General features: G+C 41.3%; 1 protein-coding gene across 1 annotated transcript in view; it reads right to left on the bottom strand.

Annotated features, from left to right (window-relative positions):
• The window catches only part of DHX57 (DExH-box helicase 57), a 144,622-nt gene that overhangs the window by 14,486 nt on the left and 103,233 nt on the right, over nt 1–26,903 (bottom strand). The window contains exons 22-23 of the mRNA XM_089694177.1: nt 17,016–17,150; nt 12,913–13,113 (exon numbers count right to left, since the gene is read on the bottom strand). Of these exons, the coding sequence (XP_089550303.1) occupies nt 12,913–13,113; nt 17,016–17,150 (336 nt within the window). The remainder of the gene's footprint in view (nt 1–12,912; nt 13,114–17,015; nt 17,151–26,903) is intronic.

The following is a 26,903-nucleotide window of genomic DNA, read 5'->3' as shown; positions in this document are numbered from 1 at the left end:
GCTCCAAGGAGCAGGGCCCTCCTAACCCTCTTGTATTGAACTGTATCGTTGCTGTATTGTCTTCCTTTATATTGTAAAGTGCGGAGCAAACTGTAGGCGCTATATAAATCCTGTATTATAATAATAATAAAATGTATGTCTGCAAGCACTGAGCCTTTAAAGACCAATAGATGACCATGCATTTTGTGTGTTATGCACTCCTAACCCCTGAGCTCTGTACATTACATATTCCTGACCTGTACACTCTGAACATTACACATTCCTGTGCCTTACCCATTCATGAGCCCTGAACAATGTACATTACATAAATCTGACAGCTACACTCTATATATAAAAGATACTTCTGATGCCTGCACTCTGTATGTAGGCCTAAGTTTTAATCTCCTCCCAGTGGTAATGTAATGGGGCACACCCACTCACCATCTTTTTCTTTGTCCAAGAGGTGGCCCTGCCTGGTATTCTGTACAGGGCCCTAATGTTACATAGTTAGTCTGGCTGAAAAAAGACAAAAGTCCATACAGTTCAACCATTAAAATTTTTTTATAATCCTATACCCACAGTGGAAGGCAAACAACCCCCACAGCCTGAGAGGCAATCAGATATTCCCTGGATCAACTTTACCTATAAATGTGAGTAACCAGTTATATTCTGTGTATCTCGGAAAGAATCCAGACCTTTTTTTAAAGCAATCCATTGAGACTGAGCTAGCCAGACCCAACTCTTTAGAAACTGCAGCTTGGCATTGCATGCCATTATTAAGCTTGTGATCTACCAGAACTCCCAGATCCTTCACCACTGATTATGCCAGCTGTACCCCCCCTAGTATGTATGATGCATGCATATTTGTATCCCCCAAGTGCATAACCTTATATTTATCAACATTAAACCTCATTTGCCACATAGTTGCCCAATTAAACAGCGCATTGAGATCAGCTTGTAAGTTGAAGACATTGTGTAAGGACGTTATTGCACTGCACAGCTTGGTGTCATCAGCAAAGACTGAAATGGTACTTTTAATCCCAGACCCTATATCGTTTATAAATGTATTAAAAAGTAAGGGTCCCAACACTGAACCTTGAGGTACACCACTAACAACCCTAGACCATTCAGAGTATGAATCATTAACCACTACTCTCTGAATATGATCTTTTAGCCAGTTTTCTATCCATTTACATATGGATTTTTCCAAGCCTGTAGACTTTACCTTACACATTAGCCATGTGTGGGGTACTGTGTCAAACACTTTTGCAAAATCCAAGTATACCATGTTCACTGCCACCCCTCTGTCCAATGTTTTGCACACCTCCTTATAAAAAAAATCTGATTTGTTTGACAACTTCGGTCTTTCATGAATCCATGCTGTCTGTTGCTTAAAATATTATTTTCCAACAAGAATTCATCTATGTGGTCTTTTATTAAACTCTACAATATCTTCCCAACTATAGACGTTAAACTAACAGGTCTATAACTACTTGGTAAAGATTTTGACCCCTTTTTAAATATTGGCACCACATTGGCCTAAGCCAATCCAGTGGTACTATGCCAGTCATTAACGAGTCCCTAAAAATTAGAAACAATGGCTTTGAAATGACAGAGCTCAATTATTTAAGGACCTGTGGGTGTATGCCATCCGGTCCAGATGCTTTATTTACCTTTATTCTGTCTAAATATTTTTGGATCATATCCATTGTGATCCAATGTGGATCATCTGGATCTGTGTCAATACCATGCCCATTAAGGACAAGAGCTCCCCCGTGCTCCTTTGTATACACAGAGCTGAAGGTGGTATTTAATAAATTTGCCTTCTCTTTGTCCCCAGTCACCCACTCTAGATTATGTGTCAGCCCTGCTGATAGAACAGTGCGGAGGGAGAGGAGAACTCAGATTCGCTGCATCAGTAGCCTGATTTGGCCCCGAAATAAGAAAGTGGGGCGCAAAAGCTTGAGAAAGTAGAGTTTATTAATGGGTCCAACAGGCAGGAGAGAATGCTGGAGGGAGTCTGCAGGGACTGGGGAGCAAGCAGCCTGCCATACAGGAGAAGTTGTGTGGGTTGAGAGGACCACAAGAGAGTGCTGTGTGCACACCCAGGTAAGGCATAAGGAGTGGGAGCCAGGGAGAGAGTAGCTGTGGAAGGGAAAACACATGGAAGCAGCAGCAGAGTCTGGGCCAGAGCAACCTCAGACACACCAATTAGCCAGCAGCCTTGCCCAAAATATAAAGAAGATCCCTTCTGCAAAGCATCTGACAGACTGACCTTTTCAGAAACTAGACATTAAAGCCTAACTGACACTTGCTTATAAAATCAAGCACCTAGGCATGTAAACTGCTTCTACAAACATTGAGAAAGAATGGGTCACGTTCAGGAGCTCAGTGAATTCAAGCGTGGTACCATGATAAGTTGCCACCTGTGCAATAAGTCCATCAGTGAAATTTCCTTGTTACTAAATATTCCACAGTCAGCTGCCAAAAGTATTGGATTCAAGTGTTCAAATCACCTCCATGACCACAGGTGTATAAAACCTCCATGACCACAGGTGTATAAAATCAAGCACCTAGGTATGTAAACTGCTTCTACAAACATTGAGAAAGAATGAATATATAAATGCAGCGCTTAAGAGTGATAAACACAGTCCGGTGAAAGGAGTGCTCCGTGATTCCTAGTGCAAATGGTGGAAATTTACACTAACCAGAAAGCGTAAATTAAAACGCATGTGTGTATAAATCCTATGAGATCGCCTTCTCCACTCGGATCTGGTCAGAGGAATAGCCGGGAAAGGTAGATGTCCTGCGCCCTCATGTGGTGAAAGTGTGGTCCAGCAGGTCAGAAAGATGCCAATCTGAGAGAAGTCTCCCCCGTCCTAGAAGATCCTGAGGGGCTGTGAAAAGGCAAGAAGCTCCAGAAAGCGTAAATTAAAACGCATGTGTGTATAAATCCTATGAGATCGCCTTCTCCACTCGGATCTGGTCAGAGGAATAGCCGGGAAAGGTAGATGTCCTGCGCCCTCATGTGGTGAAAGTGTGGTCCAGCAGGTCAGAAAGATGCCAATCTGAGAGAAGTCTCCCCCGTCCTAGAAGATCCTGAGGGGCTGTGAAAAGGCAAGAAGCTGAGGTGCGGGGTCTAAGTATCCACCGGTCTTCCCCAGAGCTCCTAATGGTAGAGATGAATCTGGCCAGACCGAGTGGAGAAGGCGATCTCATAGGATTTATACACACATGCGTTTTAATTTACGCTTTCTGGAGCTTCTTGCCTTTTCACAGCCCCTCAGGATCTTCTAGGACGGGGGAGACTTCTCTCAGATTGGCATCTTTCTGACCTGCTGGACCACACTTTCACCACATGAGGGCGCAGGACATCTACCTTTCCCGGCTATTCCTCTGACCAGATCCGAGTGGAGAAGGCGATCTCATAGGATTTATACACACATGCGTTTTAATTTACGCTTTCTGGTTAGTGTAAATTTCCACCATTTGCACTAGGAATCACGGAGCACTCCTTTCACCGGACTGTGTTTATCACTCTTAAGCGCTGCATTTATATATTTATGTATTGTGGGACTTCTTATGCGTTTTCCTATATGTTCAGCTGCTGCCACCAGTATTGAGCGCTTACTGTTTATTCTATTCTACAATTGAGAAAGAATGGGTCACTGTCAGGAGCTCAGTGAATTCAAGCGTGGTACCATGATAAGTTGCCACCTGTGCAATAAGTCCATCAGTGAAATTTCCTTGCTACTAAATATTCCACAGTCAGCTGTTAGTGGTATTATAACAAAGTGGAAGCAACTGGGAGCAATAGCAACTCATCCACAAAGTGGTAGGCCACGTGAAATGACAGAGCGGGTCAGAGCATGCTGAAGCGTACAGTGCGCAGAAGTCGCCAACTGTCTATAGAGTCAATAGCTAAAGACCTGCAAACTTCGTGTGGCCTTCAGATTAGCAGAACAATAGTACAGAGAGAGCATCATGGAATGGGTTTTCATGGCCTAGCAGCTGCATCCAAGCCTTACATCACCAAGTGCAATGCAAAGTGCCGGATGCAGTGATGTAAAGTAAGCCAACACTGAACTCTAGAGCAGTGGAGACACATTCCCTGGAATCATGCTTCTCTGTCTGGCAATCTGATGGATGTGTCTGGGCTTGGCGGTCGCTGGGAAAACGGTACTTGCCTGACTGCATTGTGCCAAGTGTAAAGTTTGGTGGAGGGTAGATTATGATGTGGGGTTTTTCTTCAGGGGTTGGGCTTGGCCCCTTGGTTCCAGTGAAGGGAACTCTTAAGGCATCAGCATACCAAAACATTTTGGACAATTTAATGCTCCCAAATTTGTGCAAACAGTTTGGGGGTGGCCCCTTCCTGTTCCAACAGGACTGCACAGCAGTGCACAAAGCAAAGCCCATAAAGATGGATGAGAAGGTTTGGGGTAGAGGAACTTGACAGGCTTGCACACAGTCCTGACCTCAACCTGATAAAACACCTTTGGGATGAATTAGAGCAGAGACTGCGAGCCAGGCCTTCTCATTCAACATCAGTGCCTCACCTAACAAACGCACTTCTGGAACAATGGTCAAACATTCCCATAGACACACTAATAAACTTTGTGGACAGCCTTCCTAGAAGAGTTGAAGCTGTTATAGCTGCAAAGGGTGGGCCAACTCAATATTGAACCCTACGGACAAAGACTGGGATGCCATTAAAGTTCATGTGCGTATAAAGGTAGGCGTCCCAATACTTTTGGTAATATAGTGTATGTGCCTGCTTGGGGCACTGTATAAAGTGTATGTAGCATCAGCTAAAAACAGTATACAGTGTTGTGTTGTGGCAGCAGGATGGGGACTTCCCACTGAATTCCCAGAACAAAATCAAGTCAGGCTGAGCACTGCTTAGCCATTCACAGGGAGCTTTGCAGTTTATCAATGAATACAATGCTTCCTCTAATTGACGAAGATGGATAGATAACATCAATCTCTGCTGTGAGACAGTCAGAGGAAGCTTTGTATTTGTTGATAAAATGCAAAGCTTCCTGTGAATGGCTGAGATGCAGCCATTGGATGTTTGTTTGTATATTGGAGTCTGCTGCAGACAGGGCCAACAGCTGGGATTTAGAGTGTGTATAGTAGTGGAAGAGGGAACCGACCTAGAGCGATGTTTTTTTGTTCTTTTAGCACTCAGGTCCACTCGATTTGGTTCTGGGAGAGGTATGGGAAGTTCCAGAACTGTATATTTTATGTAGTTAATGCTACATACAGATTATACAGTGCTGACAGTGGGCACATCTATTCGTAAAGGAAATAGTTCTTTTGGACCTGCTTGGCTCAAACTATTTAAAGTCACATGGAATTAGGCTTTAAACTCTCTGCTGTGCTAAAGGGATAGTGTGGCCTGTTGCTCCACCTCCATCCAGCCTACATGATTGGGAATGGACTTCTGAGCCAGAGGATCATGTGGACGTCAGGTTTGAGAGAGAGACCCAGAGCACTGCTGGCTTCCTCTCACTTGGTTAGGAAAGAATATGTGAGATTGATCGCCAACAGGAGGTCATCTGCAGCATTGGTGTGGTGAAAACCCTTTGGCCACCTTTATTTGTTTCATACTTGTTTGCCCATCAAAGGGATTTGCTGCTGCTAGCAGAGATCTGCCTAACGGGGATTGCATGTATTAGGCTGTATATGACATATCCTGACCCCTGCATTATTTATGCCATATTGTACAACAGATGGTGTTTGCTCAGTGGTCACTGTTAATTAAGTTCTTCTTCAAGGTAGGCTGGCTGTATGCAGAAAAGCAAATGCAGTGGTAGAGTTTCACATTTTAAAAATCCTTCTGAGGTTTGTACATGTCTGTTAGACTTTTGCTTGTAGCAAAGTTTTTAACGCATATTTATTGGGTACAGGGACTGTGGCATTTGTCTTCGTGTACACAGTGAGTAGGATCATGTTTTAAGCTCCACTTTTAGCGCAATTTGCCACACCCATCATTTGTCACAAGATGGCATGCACATTTTTATTCTCTGGGTACCCAAGGCTGAACCCCCCCTCCCTCCCTCAGGAAAAGAAGATCTATAACCCTGTTATGAACTGGTACCTTCAGGTGGTCAGACACTGGAAAAGCTTTGGAGGACAGGACCCCTGGATGTCCCTCTGTAACCCTACCCCACTGTGAGTTCTCAGTTTAGCAGCAAATAATGCAAAACACCACAAGAACAGAAGGAAGGGAGGCCTGTGTTCTGCACTGTACTCCAAGATATGAAATTTACAGGCAATTCGAAATTCATTTAATCTTAATCACACGGACACGGCCGATGACAGATCTGAGTATCGGCCCCGTTGCCAGTACCATGTGACCTGCTGTGACCAATCATGGCAGGCCGCATGACAGTTGTATACAATGGATGGCTTCATTCATGCCATCCATTGTATACTACTGCCTAGCTGTGAATGGTCACAGCTAATCACATGCACATGTCATGTGATTAGCTGTGGCCAAATCACAGCTAAGCACAAAAAAAAAAAAACAAAACCCTGAATGAATCGATGTCATTCAGGTAAATGCTTGCTTCTAGCAAAGTAATTCTTTGCTATGAGCAAATTGCAAAAAAAAAATAATAAAAAATAAAAAAATACTGATCACTTCACCAAAGTAGTACAATGTTACTATGGTAACATTGTACTACTTTGGTCATAGTGAAATATGAAAAAAATCTCTTAAAAAAAAAAAAAAAAATTTTTTTTTTCATACTGTCACCAGTCAGTGTCCCTGATCACCGCCATGCCAGTTATATGATGATGCTGTACTGCACTGGTGACAATATGTAAAAAAAAATAAATAGTGAAACTAATTTTTTTAATTTTTTAATTTTCCGAAAAATGACAAAAAAAATACAACTTCAAAAAACTCGGCATGCCTCTTATGAAGTACGTCGGACTGTCTACTTTGCAAAAAGGGGTCATTTGGGGACATCTGTACTGTTCTGACATTCTTGGACCTCAAGAAATTAGATTGGCTGTCAGTACTTCAGGATTGATCAATATTCAGATCTATACCATAGTTTGTGAACTCTATAATTTTCCTACAAACTAAAAAATACATCCTAATTTGGGTTATTTTCACCAAAGACATGTAGCAGAATACATCTCGGCCTAAATTTATGAAGAACAATTATTTATTTGCAAACTTTTATAACAGAAACAAAGAAAAACTTTTTGTTTTTCAAAATTTTTGGTCTTTTTTTGTTAATTTAGCAAAAAATAAAAACCCCAGTGGTGATTAAATACCACCAAAAGAAAGCTCGAGTTGTGTGAAGAAAATGATAAAATTTTAGTTTGGGTACAATGTTGTATGACCACGCAATTGTCATTCAAAGTGTGAGAGCGCTGAAACCTGAAAACTGGCCTGGGCAGGAAGGTGTAAAATTGCCCGGTATTGAATTGGTTAATCATATAATGCAAGGTATTCAAATCTCAAAGCAATGAATAAGAAGGGTGGGCAACAACAAGGCAAACAAAACTGTGTGAACAGGCCCAACAACAAAAGGTGTCAACAGACCCAACTTAGAGTGCATCCACAGAAGACTGGATGTCCACCTGGTAAAACTCAGAAAAGGTATAAACAAAAGACCAGGTTGGTGGCCTTAGACAGCTGGGCAACAGAAGCGTGATGTCAGAATGTCCAGAAAATGCCTACCAAACTAGTAAAATGAGCATGTGTTAGTGCAGGAGGTGCTTTGTCTTTTAAATTGTAAGCTCTTGTGATTAGTTGTCTTACCCACTTAGCAATGGTGGATCTTGAGATAAGATATCCCTTGCGAGGTCCTGAGGGTAAGGAAAAAAGAGTCGGTTTTCCTAAAAGTAGCTGTAACGTTGAGGAAAATTATGATTATTATGATGATTATTATGGCTCTGACCATGTCCAGACAGTGAAGAGAAATAACCTTTGAGTGCTTTGGAAAGGTACACAATGAAGAATGTAGAATAAAGAAAAGACTGGACTTAATTGAGGTTGAAGCCTGACACTACCTTAGGGAAAAAGGAGGGTCTAACGCAGAGATCTGTATAACTGATGGGATAGCTACCAAAAAAGCTACCTTGCAGCAAACGTCATCCAAGGGGAGTTCGCTGATGGGTTTAAAGGGTAGTTTCTGCTTGGCAGACAAAACAAAATTAAGGTCCTAAGGTGGTTTGATCCAAGAAACAACTTGAAAAAAGGTCTTTACAAGGGAAAAGGAAACCAGAGGTATTAGGAAAAGAAAGGACAAAAGTACTTAAGAGCGAGTTCTGGTCAAGACCTGATTGTAGGAAAGCCAGATTGTGAGGCACAGGGGAACCTCTTGGATTGAACTGCCCACGTTCAAACCAGGCAAAGAAGGAGTTTCAGAAGGAGTTTCTTTCTGCAAGTGGCTTTCCTTGCTTTTAGCAATGTGGGAATGACAGACTCAGAGACCCCTTTGTCCCTCAAGACCTTGGTCTCCGTGCATTTAAAGCCAGTGAATGAGAAATAGGATGGAACAGGGGATCTAGAAGTCTGAGAATGTCTGTCTACCAGGTTCTTCTGTGGATTCCAGACAAAATTGTGGAACTAGATTTCATTCTAGCCATTTTAGGTTCAGGACAAGACAAATACCTCTGTTGTGCTTTGGTACCACGAAGAGGTTTGAACAGAATCCTTTGCACCTGTCCTCCAGAAGTACTGGAACAACTTCTCCTGGATGCATCAGGGTGGTCTGCAAATCTGACTGTCCTTGAGCAGATTTTGGTTTGTTTGAGAGAAGAAAGTGATGAGGAGGAAGAGTTTGGAACTCTATTTTGTACCCCTTTGAAACCACTGATTGAACCCACAGGTCTGAGACGTCTGGGACCCAGACAGTGGAAAACTGTAACAGATGCCTCCCCATGTCTTTGAAGTAGACTTGATGGATTTTGTGTTTAAAGTCTTGAGCCCAAAGAAAGGTCTGAATTTAGGCTTAGCAGTCGAAGGCTGGGGAGAGCATAGAGATACTCTGTGTTATGAGGAGGAATTAGTCCCTGAAGACAGGGATTTTGGAAGCATCTACTGTGGAAGAAGAACCTTTCCTCTTGAGACATCTTTGATGACTTTGTCAAGTGGCACACCAAAGAGACATCCTCCTTTAAAAGGCATATGAATGAGGCATCTTTTACAAGCCATTTTCAGGTGAGCGGCTTTGGGACATAAGATTGTGTGCATGTGAACAGAAATCAGAGCCATTCTGGAGATTTGTGTTAGGACTTGTTCTACGATATCAACACAAAATAGCAAGGCAAAAGGTGACTGCTGTAATTGCTCAGCCAAGGCCCTAGTCCTATAAGCTGTGGTTTGACAAATAGAAATTGCAGCAATAGCTGGTTGCAGAGCTGGGCCTGCGAGAGTAAAGAGAGCCTTTAAGAGTGCCTAAAACTTTGTCTTCAGAATGTTTGAACAAAGGAACGTTTTCAATAGGTGCAGGAAGATGTTTAAGACTGAAATGGCAGGGTCTACTACCAGGAAATCACTTTATTGTGAACCCTTTTTGCATTGGATAGAGCTTGACAATGATATTTGGAAGAGTAAAAAATCTTTTTTGGATTGACCTAATCTTCATAGATCACACATTCTATTAGTTCATTAATGGGGAATGTCTTTTTAGACCTAGCAGGTCACTTAGTACCCAGAGGTCGAGGCAAAGGAGAATAAAGTGTGGCGAAGCCAAGGCTTTTGCACACGGCAGAAGTTTGCATATTAACATCGACTAGATATCGCGTGAGGCCGTAATATCAGCTGTACAGCAGCCTGGGAGTGAAAAATCTTCCGTGACCTCCTCTAACTCTGCATTCCACTTTACGACTACCTCTTCTAGAGCTGGCATATTAGGATCCAACTCAGGTAGAGATGGCAGAGGTAGAGAAGGGGGTCTGACACTTTTGATCCCTGGACAATGAAGGCTATATTAAAGCCTTTAGTTGTTCAAAGAATTGTGACAAAGTTTGAGTACGGTTCTCTCCTCCATCAATGGGTGGTGCATATTTAGTGCCAGCCTTTGGAGCGCATTAAACTCCCCTCCCGGATGCTGTTTTGTTATGGCGGTCCGATGTGGACGGGCACATGTGCAGTAGCCAGGTGCCCACAGTGGATGGGATGTCATGTGTGGACCAGGGGTCTTGACGTCGGGTGTTGGGTGGGGTGTCTTACCTGCTGGGGCCATATAGGGGAGAGGTGATGGCGATACAGGATGTGATCACCCAGCTGTTGCATTGTTTGGTGACCGACTGTGGCATTGGCTATGAGGCGCTGGGCTTGATTGTTTCCATTTGTCATCATCAGAGTGCTTGGGCTATCAATTTTATCAGCCATTTTCCGGCCTGGAGGTTGGCGGCAGATAGTAGGGTAAGTGATATTCAGGTATCTCCTCTCTTGGGGGAGTAATGGTGTCATATACCCTTCATGTAATACAGGTTTCTAGGATGGCAATTTTAGTAATGCGTTTAGTCTAATTGGAGGATCTTTATTTGTTTGAAATAATAGGGTTATGTACATTATCTTTGCCTCCTGGTAAAAGCTTTTGAGCACATGGTATACTATATACAGACACTAGGGGCCTTTTAGTATATTTCTTTTGGTATTGCAGCCAATTTTTGGTGATTGGTGGTGGTCTTTGTCCCTTCTTCTCCTCTGTGTGGCCCAGTGTTTGGCTTGGTCTCTTCCTCCCTCCCCTTGGGGTAGGGGTGGATCAATGGGCATGTGATGTGGCGTCTCCTTCTGGGGAAGCAGACATCGGTGTATACTGTTTCTCTGAACCAATAGCAACTCTATTATTCTAATTAAACATTGTGGTGAGATTTAGAAAAAAAAAGAATGATGTTTGTTTTTATAATTGTAACATCTGTAAATATATATATATATATATTTATATATTATATTCGTTGTACTGTTAAGTTGTGTATATGTCTCTGCAGACAATCCCCGCAAAGCGCTAATAGCGAGACATGGAATCGTGAAACAAACTCAATTGTGTGAACTGTTGGTTATGTTTTAATCGTTTGTTTACTATTTGGTGTAGTAGTAGGACCACCCTTTTTAATGGATTTTAATTAATTAATTTTTATATTTTAACTATATTTATTGTTTAGTACAGTGCCTAAATAGTCCCTTAATATCTGGAGGTTTGTTCCTTCTGGATTTAGTATTGTTGGTTGGGATGTAGCACTATGTGTTCATCCCTTGAGAGATGGGTTATGCTTTTTGGATATAGTTTGAGTAAATTCTGCCATAATCAGGTTGGCCATGTGTTGTGTGCCTTAGACGTAGCTAAAATCAGATGTGGAGATCAGCGGTAAAATAGGGTCCTGCTCTGGGTGCAAGGAAAGCATTGCCATTCTGAGTGGCCTGGGTGTTTTTCAAATCTTCAGCAGAGCAAATATTAACCTGAGCTTATGCTGCAGTTCCCTTGCACTTATTATTGCCATTGCTATTAGTAAGGGTATTCCCCTATGGGGTACTCACAGAGTGGGGTATGGAAATGGAATAAACGCGTTGGAGATGGAGTACGCAGCAACCTGGGTGGTAACTTCCCGGCAAGCGAAGTCCTTGTGTGAAAAGGCCAGGAGGAAATGTCCAAGTCCTTACTAAAGAGCTCTGGGTGGAAATGGTGGTAAAGTGTGTGACCTGTGGCTGAATTTTAGCACCAAGTTTGAAAAGTTTACACCGTAAATAAATTCCAAACACATTCTCAGTTTCCTGATAGCTTTAACATCTACAAACCCTGGCAAAAAGTATGGATTCACCACTCTTGGAAAATGTTGATTCAATTGTTTAATTGTGTAGAAAAAAAAAAAACAATCACAGACTTGCCTCAAAACTATTTTCATTTAACATTTCAACCTTCTGGCTTTAAGAAACACTTACAAAAAGAAAAAACTGTAGCCAATTGCAGCTATTTCTGCAGATCAAAATAGTTTTTTTTCTACACAATTAAACAATTGAATGAACATTTTCCAAGAGTGGTGATTCCATACTTTTTCCCAGGGGTTGTAAAAGCATACTAATCAGGATACCGATAGATAGTGTAAAGCAAGTAAAGGTGAAATTTGGTCTCATGCTTGCTGTGGGTATACATTACCAGTTCAAGACACAGGGTGACCATATCTTACCTCTACATGTTGCTGGTCCCTGTATAGGGTCCAGGCTTTGCCCGTCACGATGGGCATATCCCTGAAGAGGTCTTCAGGGACTGGGATTCATAGGGATGGACCATCAGTCCTGGACATGTATAGCAACCTATGGCTAATTACACATGTTTCACCATCTGCTGAGGTGAGCACCCATGAAGGATCTAGTGCCAGAGGCAACATTACAGATATGGGGTCTGGGCACAGCTCTCAAGGTTTTACCAAGGTTGCACTTATCCAGAGGCACTGATTCGATTGTTATATTAGAGGATAGCAACAACCTAAATGAAGAGCCTAAAGATAAAATAATAAATTAATTAAGCGAAGAGTGACTTCTCTGTAAAAGAGAAGAGGTCCATCATCCTAAGACACTAGGAAAAAGACTGAAGACTCACAGAGTGGAGTAGGGTTATGGGGAAGGGGGGATAAATTGGCCAGGGAGCATGTCCTTAAAACTTTGCCAGAATCCACTCACCTGAAGGTACCAGCCTATAACCCAGTGTCTATGAATATCAAGCCTGTGCCCTGTACTGTACGATAAAATATTTGGACGTACTTTCCTTTTAAAATAAAATTAGTTATGAAGGGATAGCATCTAACTGGAAAATATTAACTTTTCCATGAAATCTAGAAATTGAGAAATGGAAAAAGAAACACAATTCTACTAGTAAGAACAAAACATTTTCTGCTTGGATTGCTATGCGACTTCCCTTGGCATTGTGAATATACGGTATGAAAATTTAAATGCTTATACTTTACCTGATGTGAGGCTGCTACAAAGCGAATCCAGCCATCATCCATGGAAATGAGAAAATCCCCTTTGCGTAGCTCAACATTTACTTGGCCACCACCAAACAGAATTAAGGGGTACACTGACACCATGCTGCAGTCTCTCACAAAAACACGGCTGGTCTTGATCTTTTCATGATACACTAAATATGGACTATCAAAATTCCGCACCTAAAATATAAACCAATTATAGAACATTAAAGCACAATTAATTTTTTTCCATATTTGTTTTTTTAATTCTGTCATCAGTAGAACTAGTATAAGCAGTCACAGTATTACACTGACTCTTTAATATTTTTGAAGCCCAGCATGCATGCCTCCATATACCCATATACAACATAATACAGTCTTCCTACAGCCCTTTGCATGTTATAAATACATTCCATGACCTGTGCTAACATGTTTTAGATTTACAAATTCTAAATGGTGTCAAGTTTTTAAAGTACTTTTAAGAAGGACTTGATATGCAAAGAAATAATGCTAAAGGTAGATCAGAGGGTATATTGCTTGTGCATCAGCCAAACCATTATAATTCACCACAAGGCACCACCTTGCTGGCATACAATAGGCAAGTGCCCCCCCATGTGCACAAAAATGCATTGCATTCAAGATGAATGCCAGTATTATTTTAAGAACAGAAATAATGCATGATGACCACATGGTGCATTTTCTAACAACACTTAGCACAGTGCAAAGCTTTTTGGCTGGACTTCTCCTGTCGATTACATTTTCAGCTGACAGCGGACTGAAGTCTACTGTCAGCTGACAGCATTCAGCCAGTCCAGGCTGGGGAAAGATCCCAACTTCAAATTCGGGATCCACCCCAGAGTCTGGAGCACCACCTGGCTCAGCCTCTCAGTGAAGTGCTGAAAGCCTGAGCCAGCTGCTCCCTCCCCCTCCACAGCCCAGCACTCCAGTGAGAACTGGGGGGGCTAAGCAGAGCGTGGTGACTGACAGTCCCACTGTCTGCTCAGAGTAGAGAGGAGAACTTCACAATCAGCGGTCATGTTGAGTTATCACCCTTAGCGCCGGAGGGGGACAGATGCAGCATCGCACCAATGCTACATCCACCTAGGTAGATATACTGGGGGAAAAAAAGCCCTACTTCTCTTGTAGGTAGTATTGTAAATTGTGTATCTTGTATGTGTTCTGACTGTATGTCTGCTCTTTGAATGTATGTGGTCTGTTTATGTGCTCTCTGTGTGTGTGTATGTGTGTTTATGCGTGTGCCCGTAGTGTGTCTACCATCTGCCTTGACTGAACATGTCTGCATTTCTTCCATTTCCTCCATGTGTCCAATGAGCTTAATTTTTTGCACACCACCACAAATGTATTGTTTGAACAGGGCACAAACAATTGTTTTCTCTGTACCCTGTTCACACCATACATATGTGAGGTGGTGTGCTGAAAAATGTAGCTCAATGGACAACAGAGTGTGAACAAGACCTATGAAGGAAAGCAGAGTGAAAAGTGTTGCATAAGCTGTGATGTTATAAAGCTCAATGCATGCAGGAAACCACCAGTACCGATAAATGAGATGGAACATACTCACTGAGAGAATATTTGAATGGGCACATGAACTCTCAGTATTTCTAACAGGAAAGAACTGTCAGTGTTTTTAACGGGAAACAGAAAATGTTCTTCTCTTTTCAAAAGATCAGAATATTATGAAAATACAGATCAAAGAACACACTAGAGCTTTTCGGCTCATTAGCATTATTATCATACAGGATTTAAAGAACACCAACAGTTTGATCAGTGCTTTACAACATGAGGAAAGACAGTACAGTTACAACACAATTCAATAGAGAAGGAATTATAGGGCCCTGCTCATTAGAGCTTACAATCTAAAAGAAAGGGTCAAGTGATACAAAACATAACTGTGGGGGATGAGCTTATGGAGAAAATAAAAGTACAGTTAGTTGGAGGCAGTCTAGGCTTCTTTTAAGAGAAAGGTTTTCAGGGATTGCCTAAAAGTGGACAGAGTTGGAGACAGTTGGACAGATTGGGGCAAGGAATTCCATTGGATGGGAGAGGCTTGGGAAAAGTCCTGGAGACAAGCATGGGAGGAGGTGACAAGGGACCTAGAGAGCAGGAGGTTTTAGCAGGAATGGAGAGAACCATTATGTTGGTATTTGAGACTAGGTTAGTGATGTAGCTGGGGACAGAGTTGTAAATGGCTTTGTAAGTTATTGTTAGTATTTTGAATTTAATTTGTTGAGGGATTGGCAGAGAGGGGTGGCAGACACTGAACGGTTAGCAGCAGCATTCATGATAGACTGAACGGGGGATAGCCTATGTAAAGGAGGGAGTTGCAGTAGTCAAGGCGAGAGATAACAAGGGAATGAAGTAGAAGCTTTGTGGTGTCATTAGTTGGGAAGGGTAGAAGGTGTGGAGGTTGAGGCAGCAAGCTTTGAACAGTGATTGGATGTGGGGCTGGAAGGAGGGTTCAGCGTTCAGGATTACACCTAGTACCCTGGCATGCTGGGACTGGTTGATGGTTGTGTCATTGATCTTGACCCCCTTCAGGGGAAGGGGCACGTGGAGGAGGAAATATTATGAGCTTGTTTTCCATAGATTGAGTTTGAGGAAGTGGTGTGACATTCAGACTGATATGTCGGTCAGTAAATTAGTGATGCACGAGGAGACTGATGTTGTGAGCTGAGGAGTAGAGAGATTGATTTGGGTGTTGTCAGCGTAGATATGGTATTGAAAGCCATTGGAGACTATCAGCCGACCCAGGGAGAAGTTGTAGGATGAGAATAGAAGAGGTCCAAGAACAGAAACTTGGAGGACCCCAACAGAGAAAGTAAGAGGAAAGAAGGAAATAGAATTGTAAGTGACACTGAAGGGGGGGGGATAAGTAGGATGAGAACCAACAAAGAGTACAGTCACGGAGACCAAAGGAGTAATGTTTTTTTTTTGAGGAGGGAGTGGTCAACCGTATCAAAGACAGCCGAAAGGTTCAGAAATAGGAGTACAGAATAGTGTCCATTGGTTTTAGCCATTAGTAAATCGTTTGTGAGTTTAGGAGAGCAGTTTCTTTGGAGTGTTGAGGGCAAAATCCAGACTGAAGGGGATCAAGGAGGATATTCTTAATGAGGTGGTCACTCAGTTGGTTGTAGACCAGGACAAAAAGGGAGCAAGGAGTTGGGGTGTAGATTAAGAATGATGGGGTCCAAGAAAAAGTTTTTAAGCATGGGGGTGACTAGTGCAAGTTTTAGAGAGTTGGGGAAGATGCCAGAAGAGAGAAACAGAGATTTAAGATGTGAGTTAGAAAGTGTAGGCTAGAGTCAGAGGGAGACTGCAGTATTTGAGAGGGAAAAGGGTCTAGGGGACAAGTGGTTAGGTGAGCGTTAAAAAAAAATGTTTAGCAACCTCGTCTATATTAGCAGGGTTGAATAAGGTAAGTGTTGAGTGTACTTGTGGACATGGGGTGCTAAGTGGGGGAAATATCTGTAGACTGCAGATTTCATCATGAATTGTGTCAATTTTATTTTTGAAGTGATTGGTGATCTCCTGGGCAGTCAGTGAGTTAGTGGGTGGAAGATAAAGTAGAGAGTTAAAGGTAGAGTTGACGGTGACTGGATGAGAAATTGTTAATGAGAGTGAATAAATATGTCTGCTTACCAGTGTGGAGGTAGAATTGTATTTTGGACGGCAGATTTATATTGGCTGAAGTCTTTCTTAGACTTGGTCTTATTCCGCAGACGCTCAAGAACATGGCTACGTTTTTTGAGATCTCTGGTGTCATCTGTCTGCCAGGGTCGTAGGGGTTGGGACCTGATTCTATGTGTAGTGAAGGGGGCGAGCTTGTCCAGGATGGATGACAGGAATCTATTGTAGACAGAAGTGGCTAGTCTGGGGCAGGACATGGGGAGGTCAGTAGCAGAATACAGAAGAGAAGGGTTAAAGTGGCGAAGGTTTCTGCAGGTGATTGTTATGCTGTTGGAGGGAGAGGTGGTGTAAAACAGGGAGAGAGTGAAACTAATAAGGTGGTGATCAGAGAGGAAAGAGATTGTTGGAGAGGTTGTACAGAGTGTATATGTAGGAGAATACAAGGCCAAGGATACCTGGTAGTTTATAGAGGAAGGGTGAATGTGAACATAACCATCATTCTTTGTCACAAACTTCATCTCTTCTGCTTTTGAGGGCATTTTTACAGCTCCTGATCTTGTCTTTTGAAATTTTCCTTCTGGTGTTCTCACCTACATATATAAGGAAATACATATTCAGTTAGTTTTTCCCTATGAGCTTTAGAATTTGTTTATCATTCTTTGGCAGACACAGCAGACCTTTGGGGTATCAAGCTTGGTGGATACAGAGCAAAGTTTGGGGCTTCTACCATCTGGACATGGTTACATAGTAAAGTTGAAAAAAAAGACACAAGTCCATCTAATTCAGCCAATAGACAACATAGATAAATAGAATAAACAGTCAAACAAGAGATACAGAACCGCATACCTATAGCTAATCCAGAGGAAGGAAAAAAAATATAAAACATGAAGCACTTGGATGGGCAAGTTCAAAATACACTGCACACTCTGTGCACACAGTGGAGTTCCTGTACGTAATATTGCTTACCCTGGTCTTCTTGGGGTTTTTCTTTTTTTTTTGCAAGTTCTTTTTGGATGTAATGTCCTTATAGTCTTTGATATTTATGTGCTTTAGTATTTACTTTGTATATCTTGTCTGTCATGAAGCTGGACAATAATTTGTTTTTGTATTGGTCTGACATGCGTTGATTGTATGTGCATTTATTTCTCCAATAAACAAAAAAAAAATAAATATCAGTGAAGGAGGGCAAAGTTCTAAACATGGAGGACTTAAAATATCCAGATATTGAATGGGCAGATGGATCTGCTCAGTCAACTAAGGCTTCTCATTTCTTAGAGGTCTTGGAAGATAATTTCATGTGTTCATTGGTGGAAGACCCAACTAGAAATAATGCTCTGCTAGATCTACTAATTACAAACAGATCTAATTGCAGATGTGGAAGTAAGGCATAACTTCAGAAACAGCGATCACAATGTAAATCATAATTACATTCAATGTAAATAACAGAAAAAGGAAACAAGAGGGTAATACAAGAACATAAAATTTTAAGAAAGCCAACTTTAATAAGTAGTTTTCCATACTACACCACAGTGTTATATGGGATAAAATTCTATTAACCAAGAATTCTGAGGAAAAAATGGGAGTGCTTACCCCCATTAATGACCAGGCCTCTTTTTGCTATTCGGCGCTGCACTATTTCAACTGATAATTGCGTGGTCATGCAATGCTGTACCCAAACAAAATTTATGTCCTTTTTTAACAAAAATAGAGCTTTCTTTTGGTGGTATATGATCACCTGAGCGCTTTTTATTTTTTGCGCTATAAACAAAAAAAGACTGAAAATTTTTAAGGAAAATTATATTTTTTACTTTCGGCTATAAAAAATATATAGTAAACTCAAAGTTAGTCATAAATTTAGGCCAAAATGTATTCTGCTGCATGTTTTTAGTAAAAAAAATTCCAATAAATGTACATTGATTGCTTTGTGTGAAAGTTATAGTGTCTACAATCTATACTATAGATAATGCAATTTACGCCATTTTTTGCTATACAGCGCTGCACTAGTTTAACTGACAATTGCGCAGACATGCAATACGGTACATAAATTAAATTTATGTCCTTTTTCCCACAAATAGAGCTTTCTTTCAGTGGCATTTATTCACCTGTGCGCTTTTTATTTTTGGTGGCATAAACGAAAAAAAACTTTTGAAAAAAAAAATCTTGACAAACACTCAATATTTTCTCATTTCTGTCATAAAAAATATCCAAAAAACTCACATTTCGGCATAAATTTAGGCCAAAATGTATTCAGCTACATGTTTTTGGTTAAAAAAAATCCCAGTAAGTGTATATTGATTGCTTTGTGTGAAAGTTACAGCATCTACAAACTATGGTATAGATAATGGAATTTACTGTCTGACTGCCCATCACATTTCTTGAGGCGCTAAAATACCAGGACAGTACAAACACCCTCAAATGATACCAAAAGTAGACACCTTAAGCTATCTGCTGAGAGGCATATTGAATCCATGGAAGATTTTTTCCACAAAGTTATTTAAATTATATATTTCTCGCACAAGCCAAGTGTATATGTGGAATTACACCCCAAAATACATTCTGCTACTTTTACCGAGTATGGGGATACCACTTGTGTGAGACTTTTTGAGAACCTAGCCACATACAGGAGCCTGAAATCCAATAACCACTTTGAAAGCCTTAAGGTGCGTAACCTCCTCATTTCACTTCCTCACTACCTATCACAGTTTCTGAGGCCCTGGAATGCCAGGATAGCACCAAACCCCCTCCAAATAACCCCTTTTTGGAAAGTAGACACCCTGAGGAATTTAACCACTTCAAGTACGGACAGGGAGCGCGCACAAGCAGGGAGGCAGTTTATAAACAGCCACCCGCCCCTGCACTGCTCCCGTCCGGCCGTTTATATACATGGGCCGAACAGGAAGTGATTAAAAAGAGGCATGGTGAGTATTTTGCAGATCTCATTTTCTCTCACAAGGTTTTGAAATATAAAGAAGAAAAAATAAAAAATATGTTTTTGTTTTCTTTCTTCATTTTCCAAAAACGTGTGGCAACAAACGAGATCTGCAAAATACTCACCATGCTTTTTATAAAATTCCTTGGGGTGTCTACTTTCCAAAAAGGGGTCTTTTGGTGCTATCCTGGCATTTCAGGGCCTCTGAAACTGTGATAGGTAATCAGGAAGTGTAATGAGGAAATAAAGCCCTTTAAATGCCTGAAGGTGCATTTTGGGGTCCTGTACTTGTCTCTCACGTGGTACCCCCATACTCGGGAGAAGTAGCAGAACGTATTTTGGGGAGTAATTCCACATATACTTATGGCATGTGTGAGCAATAATTTTATGTGACAATTTTGTGTAGAAATGTTTTTTTTATTTTTTGCCATTTTCCAAAAACTTGTGGTAAAAATAAATTCTTCTATTGACTCAATAGACCTCTCAGCAAATAGTTTGGGGTGTCTACTTTCCAAAAAGTGGTCAGTTTGGGGGTGGGGGCATTTCATGCCCAGCATTAAAAGTTTATGCCACACATCATTTACTCTTCTGACACTTTTTTTCACATGAAAAAAACTGTATTTTTTTGCCAGGAAATTACTTTGAACCCCCAAACATTATATATTTTTTTAAAGTAGACACCCTAGTGAATAAAATGGTGGGTGCTACAATTTTTTATGTCACATAGTACTTGCGCAATGATTTCTCAAACACAAATATTTTGAAAAAAATACACTTTTTTTTACTTTTAATGCACAAAAACACAACATATTGGCCAATTATTTGGTAAAATGTAAAAGAAGATGGTATGCCGAGTAAATAGATACCAAACATGACATGCTTCAAAACTGCACATGCCCCGTGCAATGGTGACAAACTGCATACATTTTACAAGCTACCATTTTAGATTCACAAAGGAGGTCTAGTGCTAGAATTACTGCCCTTGAATTGACATTCGTGGCGATACCTCACATACATGGTGCAACCGTTGTTTACATACCGGTACAGGGTCAACGCTTGGGCACGCATTGGGGGGTTAGGGCGCCGAGGGTGCTTTTTTTTTTTTTAAGTTATTTTGATTTTTAAAATTATTTTTACACTGTCCCTTTTATTTTTTTATCACATTTAATGCCATCACAGGGAATGCAAATATCCCATATAACGTCAATGGGCATTGTCATATATTCTTTTTTGAGAAATCTGGGGTCTATCAGACTCTAGATAACTCCTCTGCCCTTACATTATCTAATCTCACCAAGATCAGTGTAATCAGATGCTTTCCCAATTTACAAATGGCGCTCTTTATATCCTACAAAACTGAAGTGATGATATGCTCATAGCTTCCAAATTCTTAGACTATAGAGATGATTGCCACCATTCCGGTCTCCAATCAGCTCTATGGTCAGCTGGCAGAAACACCAGCTGCATTCTCAGGTTCCCCCGATGGCACAGGACTGCCCAAGAAGGCCATGGAAGGCAGGGGGGGAGGGGGGCATCGTCTCCCACTGCTTGTAAAAGCAATCCTGCAGCTAGTTAGCCAGTAGGATTGCTTTTACATGAAAGCCGATCGCTGGCTGAAATAAAGGATACCAGGATGATGCCTGCAGCTGTAGGCATCATCCTGGTATAACCAAAGTCCACTGATGTACCAGTACGTCAATGGTCCTTGTTCGGTGTATATGCCATGTTCTTTTTATTGAGTATGCAGCCCGCGGGCTGAATGAAAAAAAGAGAAGAAATCTCTGCCAGAAAAGTTGTGTGGTATGCCCACCATTAGAATATGCCACCCTGCATCCACCCATTTCTAATGGTGGGCACACATTAGGTCGCACGGTGCCACATGCGCCAATTCCAAGATTGTACAAATGTCTAAATAGTGGCACGCTTGAATAAAAATTGTCCATGTATAAGTGGTACCTCATATGGAAAAAGGATGACACCAAGTCCCACACTATCTTGCCACTACTCCCCATGTAGTCTGGGCATCCAGTGGGGCTCCACGTGACTATCTTTTCCCTCATAAATCCAAAACTTATATGTATAGCCTGTTGCCCTATCACAGGTCTTCTACATCTTGACCCTATATCTAGCACGCTTGCTGGGGAGAAATTGTTTGAATGCAAGGCGGCCAGAAAAATTATTACAGGACTCAACGCGGATTTTTTCGCTGGGGAGTATAGACATTTGCAAATTTTTGGCTATGGTGATTTACAAGGGGCCGAATTTTGTGGAGACAGTCAAATTCAGGGTCACCCCGAGGACGACAGAGTATATTGTCGCTGAAATGCATAAAACGCATTATACTCTCATATCTATGCCTGGCCATGGCAGCAGAGAATGTGGGCGTATGAAGAATCGGGTCTGTGGACCAATACAACCACAATTCCATTTTTTTTTAGTAATGCCCATACTGAGGGTTAGGCACAAAAAAAAAATTAAATTCGGAAACCGTAATGGGTTTCCATGCGAATGGTCTGGCAAGGTTTGAATTTGGAGTGGCGGCAATAAATTGTGCATATAAATTGCTTTGATCCACAATAAATGAATCAATGCATACAGAACTAACATGAAAAACAGCTAAAAAAAAATCAAGGGGAGTAGTTAAATTTGCTGTTTCCACCTGAATTCTGGGTTGGGCAGTGAATGGGGAAAGTACGGGTGCTGCAGAATATGTGGGCTGCCAATCGGGATTTGCAAGCACATCCGGAAGGATACTAGGGGCTCCACGGGCCTGTGTGCGAATTCTTGGTGGTTGCAGGACAATACTTATGCTCGCCACTGCACCAGCTTGTACTGCAGTTATGGGAAACGCCACGTCCCCAAGTCATACTGCAGTGCTGGTATGTGAAAGACCAGGATGTACTAGGCCGCTGGTGCTCGCCAGTTCACCAAAAGGTAGCGTGGCACTAGTACTGGCACTCTGCTGCATATGAGAGTCATCAAAATTTACTGGCAAGTGCTAGCAGTGACCAGGCCTGACTCTGCGAACACTGCGGTTTTGTGTGCAATGTATCATGTGACAGTAACCTACTGACACTGCACTTGCTGGGTGAGAAAGAGGGGGGTAAGCGTAGGAGCTAAACGCAGGTGTCGGGGCTGATCCCATTTTTGGGGACATTATACTACTGTGAACGCTGTATACCACGCTATACGTGCTGATCTGATCAAAGATATTGATCCGTTCAGACAGTATACTAGCAATGTAGGTTTATTGTGTATGAGCGTGTTCTTGGCAATCAAGGGGATATATGTGCAATCTGACGCTATCTGGGAGGGTTGTGAAAACCACGGGAGTGCAAATCACGTGTATATACGTAGCAGAAATACTGCTACAGGGCGGTCAGGAAACAGTTAAAGAAGCGATTTGCGTTACGGCGCTGTGTTACTTTAACTGACAATTGCATGATCATGCAACGCTGCACCCAAATGAAATTTACATACTTTTTTTCCCCACGAATTGAGCTTTCTTTTGGGTGGTATTTGATCGCCTGTGCATTTTTTTACGGTTTGCACTATAGAAAAAAAAAATTGAAAAAAAAAACAATATTTTGGACTTTTTGCTATTATGTCCAGTTAAAAAAAAATGTAAAAATCAAAATTTCGTCATAAATTTAGGCCAAAATGTATTCTGCGACATCTTTGCTAAAAACAAAATACCAATACGTGTAAATTAATTGGTTTACATGAAAGTTATAGCGTTTACAAATGGTGGTATAGATACTGTAATTTTTTTTTATATACCAATAATGGCGGCAGTCAGTGACTTATGGCGGCAATCAGCGACTTATAGCGGGACTGCGGCAGGCATTCTGACACGGGGGGAACTGACTTGGTGTCACGGACAACCCCAGTGACACCAATACAGTGATCAGTGCTAAAAAAAAGCACTGACAATGTACTAATGGCACTGGGCAGGAAAGGGTTAACATGAAAGACAATCAAAGGGTTATCTCTGTGATGGGAGTATTTTACTAGGGGGCTGGGGGGGTGTGCTTCACTGTAAGCACACTGATCGGGATGGCTTTGCTCAGCCAACCCGAGCAGTGTGCCTAAACTGACAGGGAGGTGGGCTGTTGGTAAACAAGGCAGCCCTGCTCCCTGCCGGTGATCGATGATCGATACCCAGGGCCGTGATTGGCAGCGTGGGTAGGGCGCACACGCCCCCTACCCGGAAATGCAAAATCACGTATATATATATGTGATCCTGCACTCGGGCCGCCCTGTAGCAGTAAAAGTACTGTGGGCGGTCCTAAAGCGGTTAAGAACATATCAGATAATGGCATTATCCAGTGCATTACAATGGGCAACAAATATGAAAGGACTAAAGGTAAACCTGGGTGTCCAAATTCTAGCATAAAAAAGCATATTTATGGAAAAAAGGCATATTAATGAGAAAAAACTGTCCTTTAAAAAATATAAGGCAAAGGGATCACCGTTGGCATTCCAATATTACAAAGAATGCCTAAAGAAATGTAAGTGTACAATCAGGGCAGTTAAAATAAACCACAAGAGACACAAAGCAGAGGAGAGTGAAAAAAAATCCCCTCAAATTTTTTAAATATATTATTAGGCAGGGTCAGAGCATATTGACCCCATAAAGGATAATCAGGGGAAGTTGGTTACAAATGACGAGAAGAAAATTATAGTAAATACATTCTTCACCTAAGTTTACACAAAGGAAGAGGAGGGGTAAAATAAACAGGAATGTATTGTTATTAACACAGCATGGAAAGTACCCTTGTGGCTAACAGAGACCAGTGTTCAAAAAAGAATTGAAAGTATGCTCAAATGGGTGCATAATAATTCAAATAAACGTTGGGTTAGGATAGAATTTGCACTAAGTAAGGTAGCACTTGATAAATTTGCACTAAGTAAGGTAGCACTTGATAAGGTTATATGGGTTCCATAAAATTTTTGTGAGTTGAATAGAAACACTGGTCCACTTACTAGAAACATGTTCAGGATTTAGGATGAAGCACAAACAATTTAACTGGGTGTATAACTTTCCTTTCTTTGATTGATACTTTTTAGTTTTTACCAGGGAAAGAAGAGTATAGAGTAAGAGCTAGGGCCGCTGGAGAATGAGCATCACAGGCTAAAAATACTACAGTTGGCGAGCCTCTCCTCAGTAGATTTGAAAATGAAAGAGGAGTGTTAAGGTACTTGCAAAGTGGTTTATTACTCTGGTCATGGCTCAGAGGTGTCAAGGGGAGGCATCCACTCTATGTTGGAGGGGATGCGAGGAACTTAGGACCTTTGGTCACATATGGTGATATTGCCCAAAAATACAATTATTTTGGGAAGAGACTATTAATATTATACAAGGTATAACGGGAAGGCAATTGCGGATGGACTCCCTGGAGATGTCTATTCCATTGTACGGAAATACTAGTGGCCCAATATAGGAGGTCTTTATTGCCTTACTTGCTGAATGTAGCCCCTGAAGGGTTGATCCTTATGTATTGGAGGACACAAAAGATACCTAGTATTGATGAATGAGTTAGGAAGGTTGATAACATGCAGTATATGAAATAGAAGAGATAATGCATACATATGAAGATATCCTGGATAAATTATCAGCAGCTATATGGGAGGATTGGTTACAATTCAAGAGTTCAGAGAGGTACATCATATATATATATATATATATATATATATATATATATATACACACACACACAAAGCATATGTATCAATTTTGAAAGAGTGATCGGGGGGGGGGGGGGAATTGATGTTCTTTTGTTTTTGGGGTGGGAGGAGAGGGGAGTTGGGATGGTAAATATATAATGGGAAAACAATGTGAATAGTAATTTGTATGTATTTGGATAATATGGAACAGGGAAAATAACATTGGCTTACACCCAAGAGTCCTCAAAGAACTTAGCCATGTTATAGCCATGCTCTTATTCCTAAATCTTTAAGGTTAGCTTAGTGGCATAGATATATACCAGGAAACTACAGACCAATCAGTCTAACATCAATAGTATGTAAACTATTGGAGGGGATGATAAGGGACTACATCCAAGAATTTGAAATATCAGTAATTACCAGATTAGATTTATGAAAGATTGTTCTTGCCAGACCAACCTGTTAACATTCTACATGGAGGTGACTGGTAATTTGGATAGAGGATCGCCAGTGGGTGTGGTTTGTCTGGATTTCGCCAAAGCATTTGATACAGTTCCCCTTAAACCTTTAACTTATGAAATAAGGTCTGTTGGAGTTGATGATGGTATATGTACCTGGATTGAAAACTGGTTACAGGAGCATGTGTCTCAGTGTTTGCCCTTAAAAACTAAGCACATAAATAACTTCACAACAGGATATAGCAACTTTACAGGAAGATCTTGATAAAATAGAGGGGTGGGCAACCACATGGCATGTTCAATAATGACAAATGTAAAGTAATGAATTTGGAGGCTAAAAATATGAATGTGAGTTACTCACTGGGGGAAGAACCTATGGGGGATAGAAAAATAATCTGGGGGTCCTAGTAGATCACAAGTTCAGCAATAGCATGCAATGCCAAGCTGCAGCAAGTAAGGCTAGCAGACTATTAGTATGCATTAAAAATGGTATGTACTATAAGGCTATATTTCTACCACTTTACAAAATTCTGGTTTGGCCACATCTAGAGTATGCCATCAAATTCTGGTTATCAGTTCTCAGGAAGGATGTGCTGGAACTAGAGAAAGTCCAGAGGAAGGTAACAATGTTAATAATTGGACTAGAGGAACTCAAGTTATCAAGAGCAACTAGAATCATTGAACCTAATGGTGATTCTGTTATCGGCAGAAAACTATTCCACCTCAGGTTGCTCAAGATACCACACGGCCACTTAATGAAGCTGGACGAGGAGTGGTTCATCTGTGTAAGGGATTTTATTTGAAATGTTAGAGCAGTAAGGATATGGAACTCCCTTCCACAGTTTGTGGTTTTAGCGAGGAGTGTCAATATTTTCAAAAAACGTGTAGATGGACATCTTAAACACAATATACAAGGATATGGGAAATGGTATTGGCATGATCACATACACAAACTGACACAGGTTGGACTGGTGTCTTTATTCAATCTTACCAACTATGTAAGGGGGATGCAGCAGTTAGCTATATATAGGCAGTCTTAATACCCATTGATTTTCCAAGACTTTGGTCTGCAAAAAAAAAGAGGCATGCAAAAGGACATGCCAAAATGTTTTTCTACTCCTAAGTTCACAACAACTTCTGCAGGAATGGAAGTGCCCTGATGCTGTAAGTCCTCTTACCACCTGCTCCTCCTCTTCTACGACTGCCCCCATAGCAAGCCAGCTACTACAGGGACACTTATGCGGGCTCGTGCCCAAGCTGGGCTGTGTGCTTCCATAGACAAACACACA

This window comes from Staurois parvus, unplaced genomic scaffold (assembly GCF_062004578.1).
Source record: "Staurois parvus isolate SC_StPar_1 unplaced genomic scaffold, SC_StPar_1.0 ptg000655l, whole genome shotgun sequence".
NCBI lineage: Eukaryota > Metazoa > Chordata > Amphibia > Anura > Ranidae > Staurois > Staurois parvus.
Note: the sequence above shows the minus strand (reverse complement) of the source record. Positions and strands in the feature narration are given on the sequence as shown.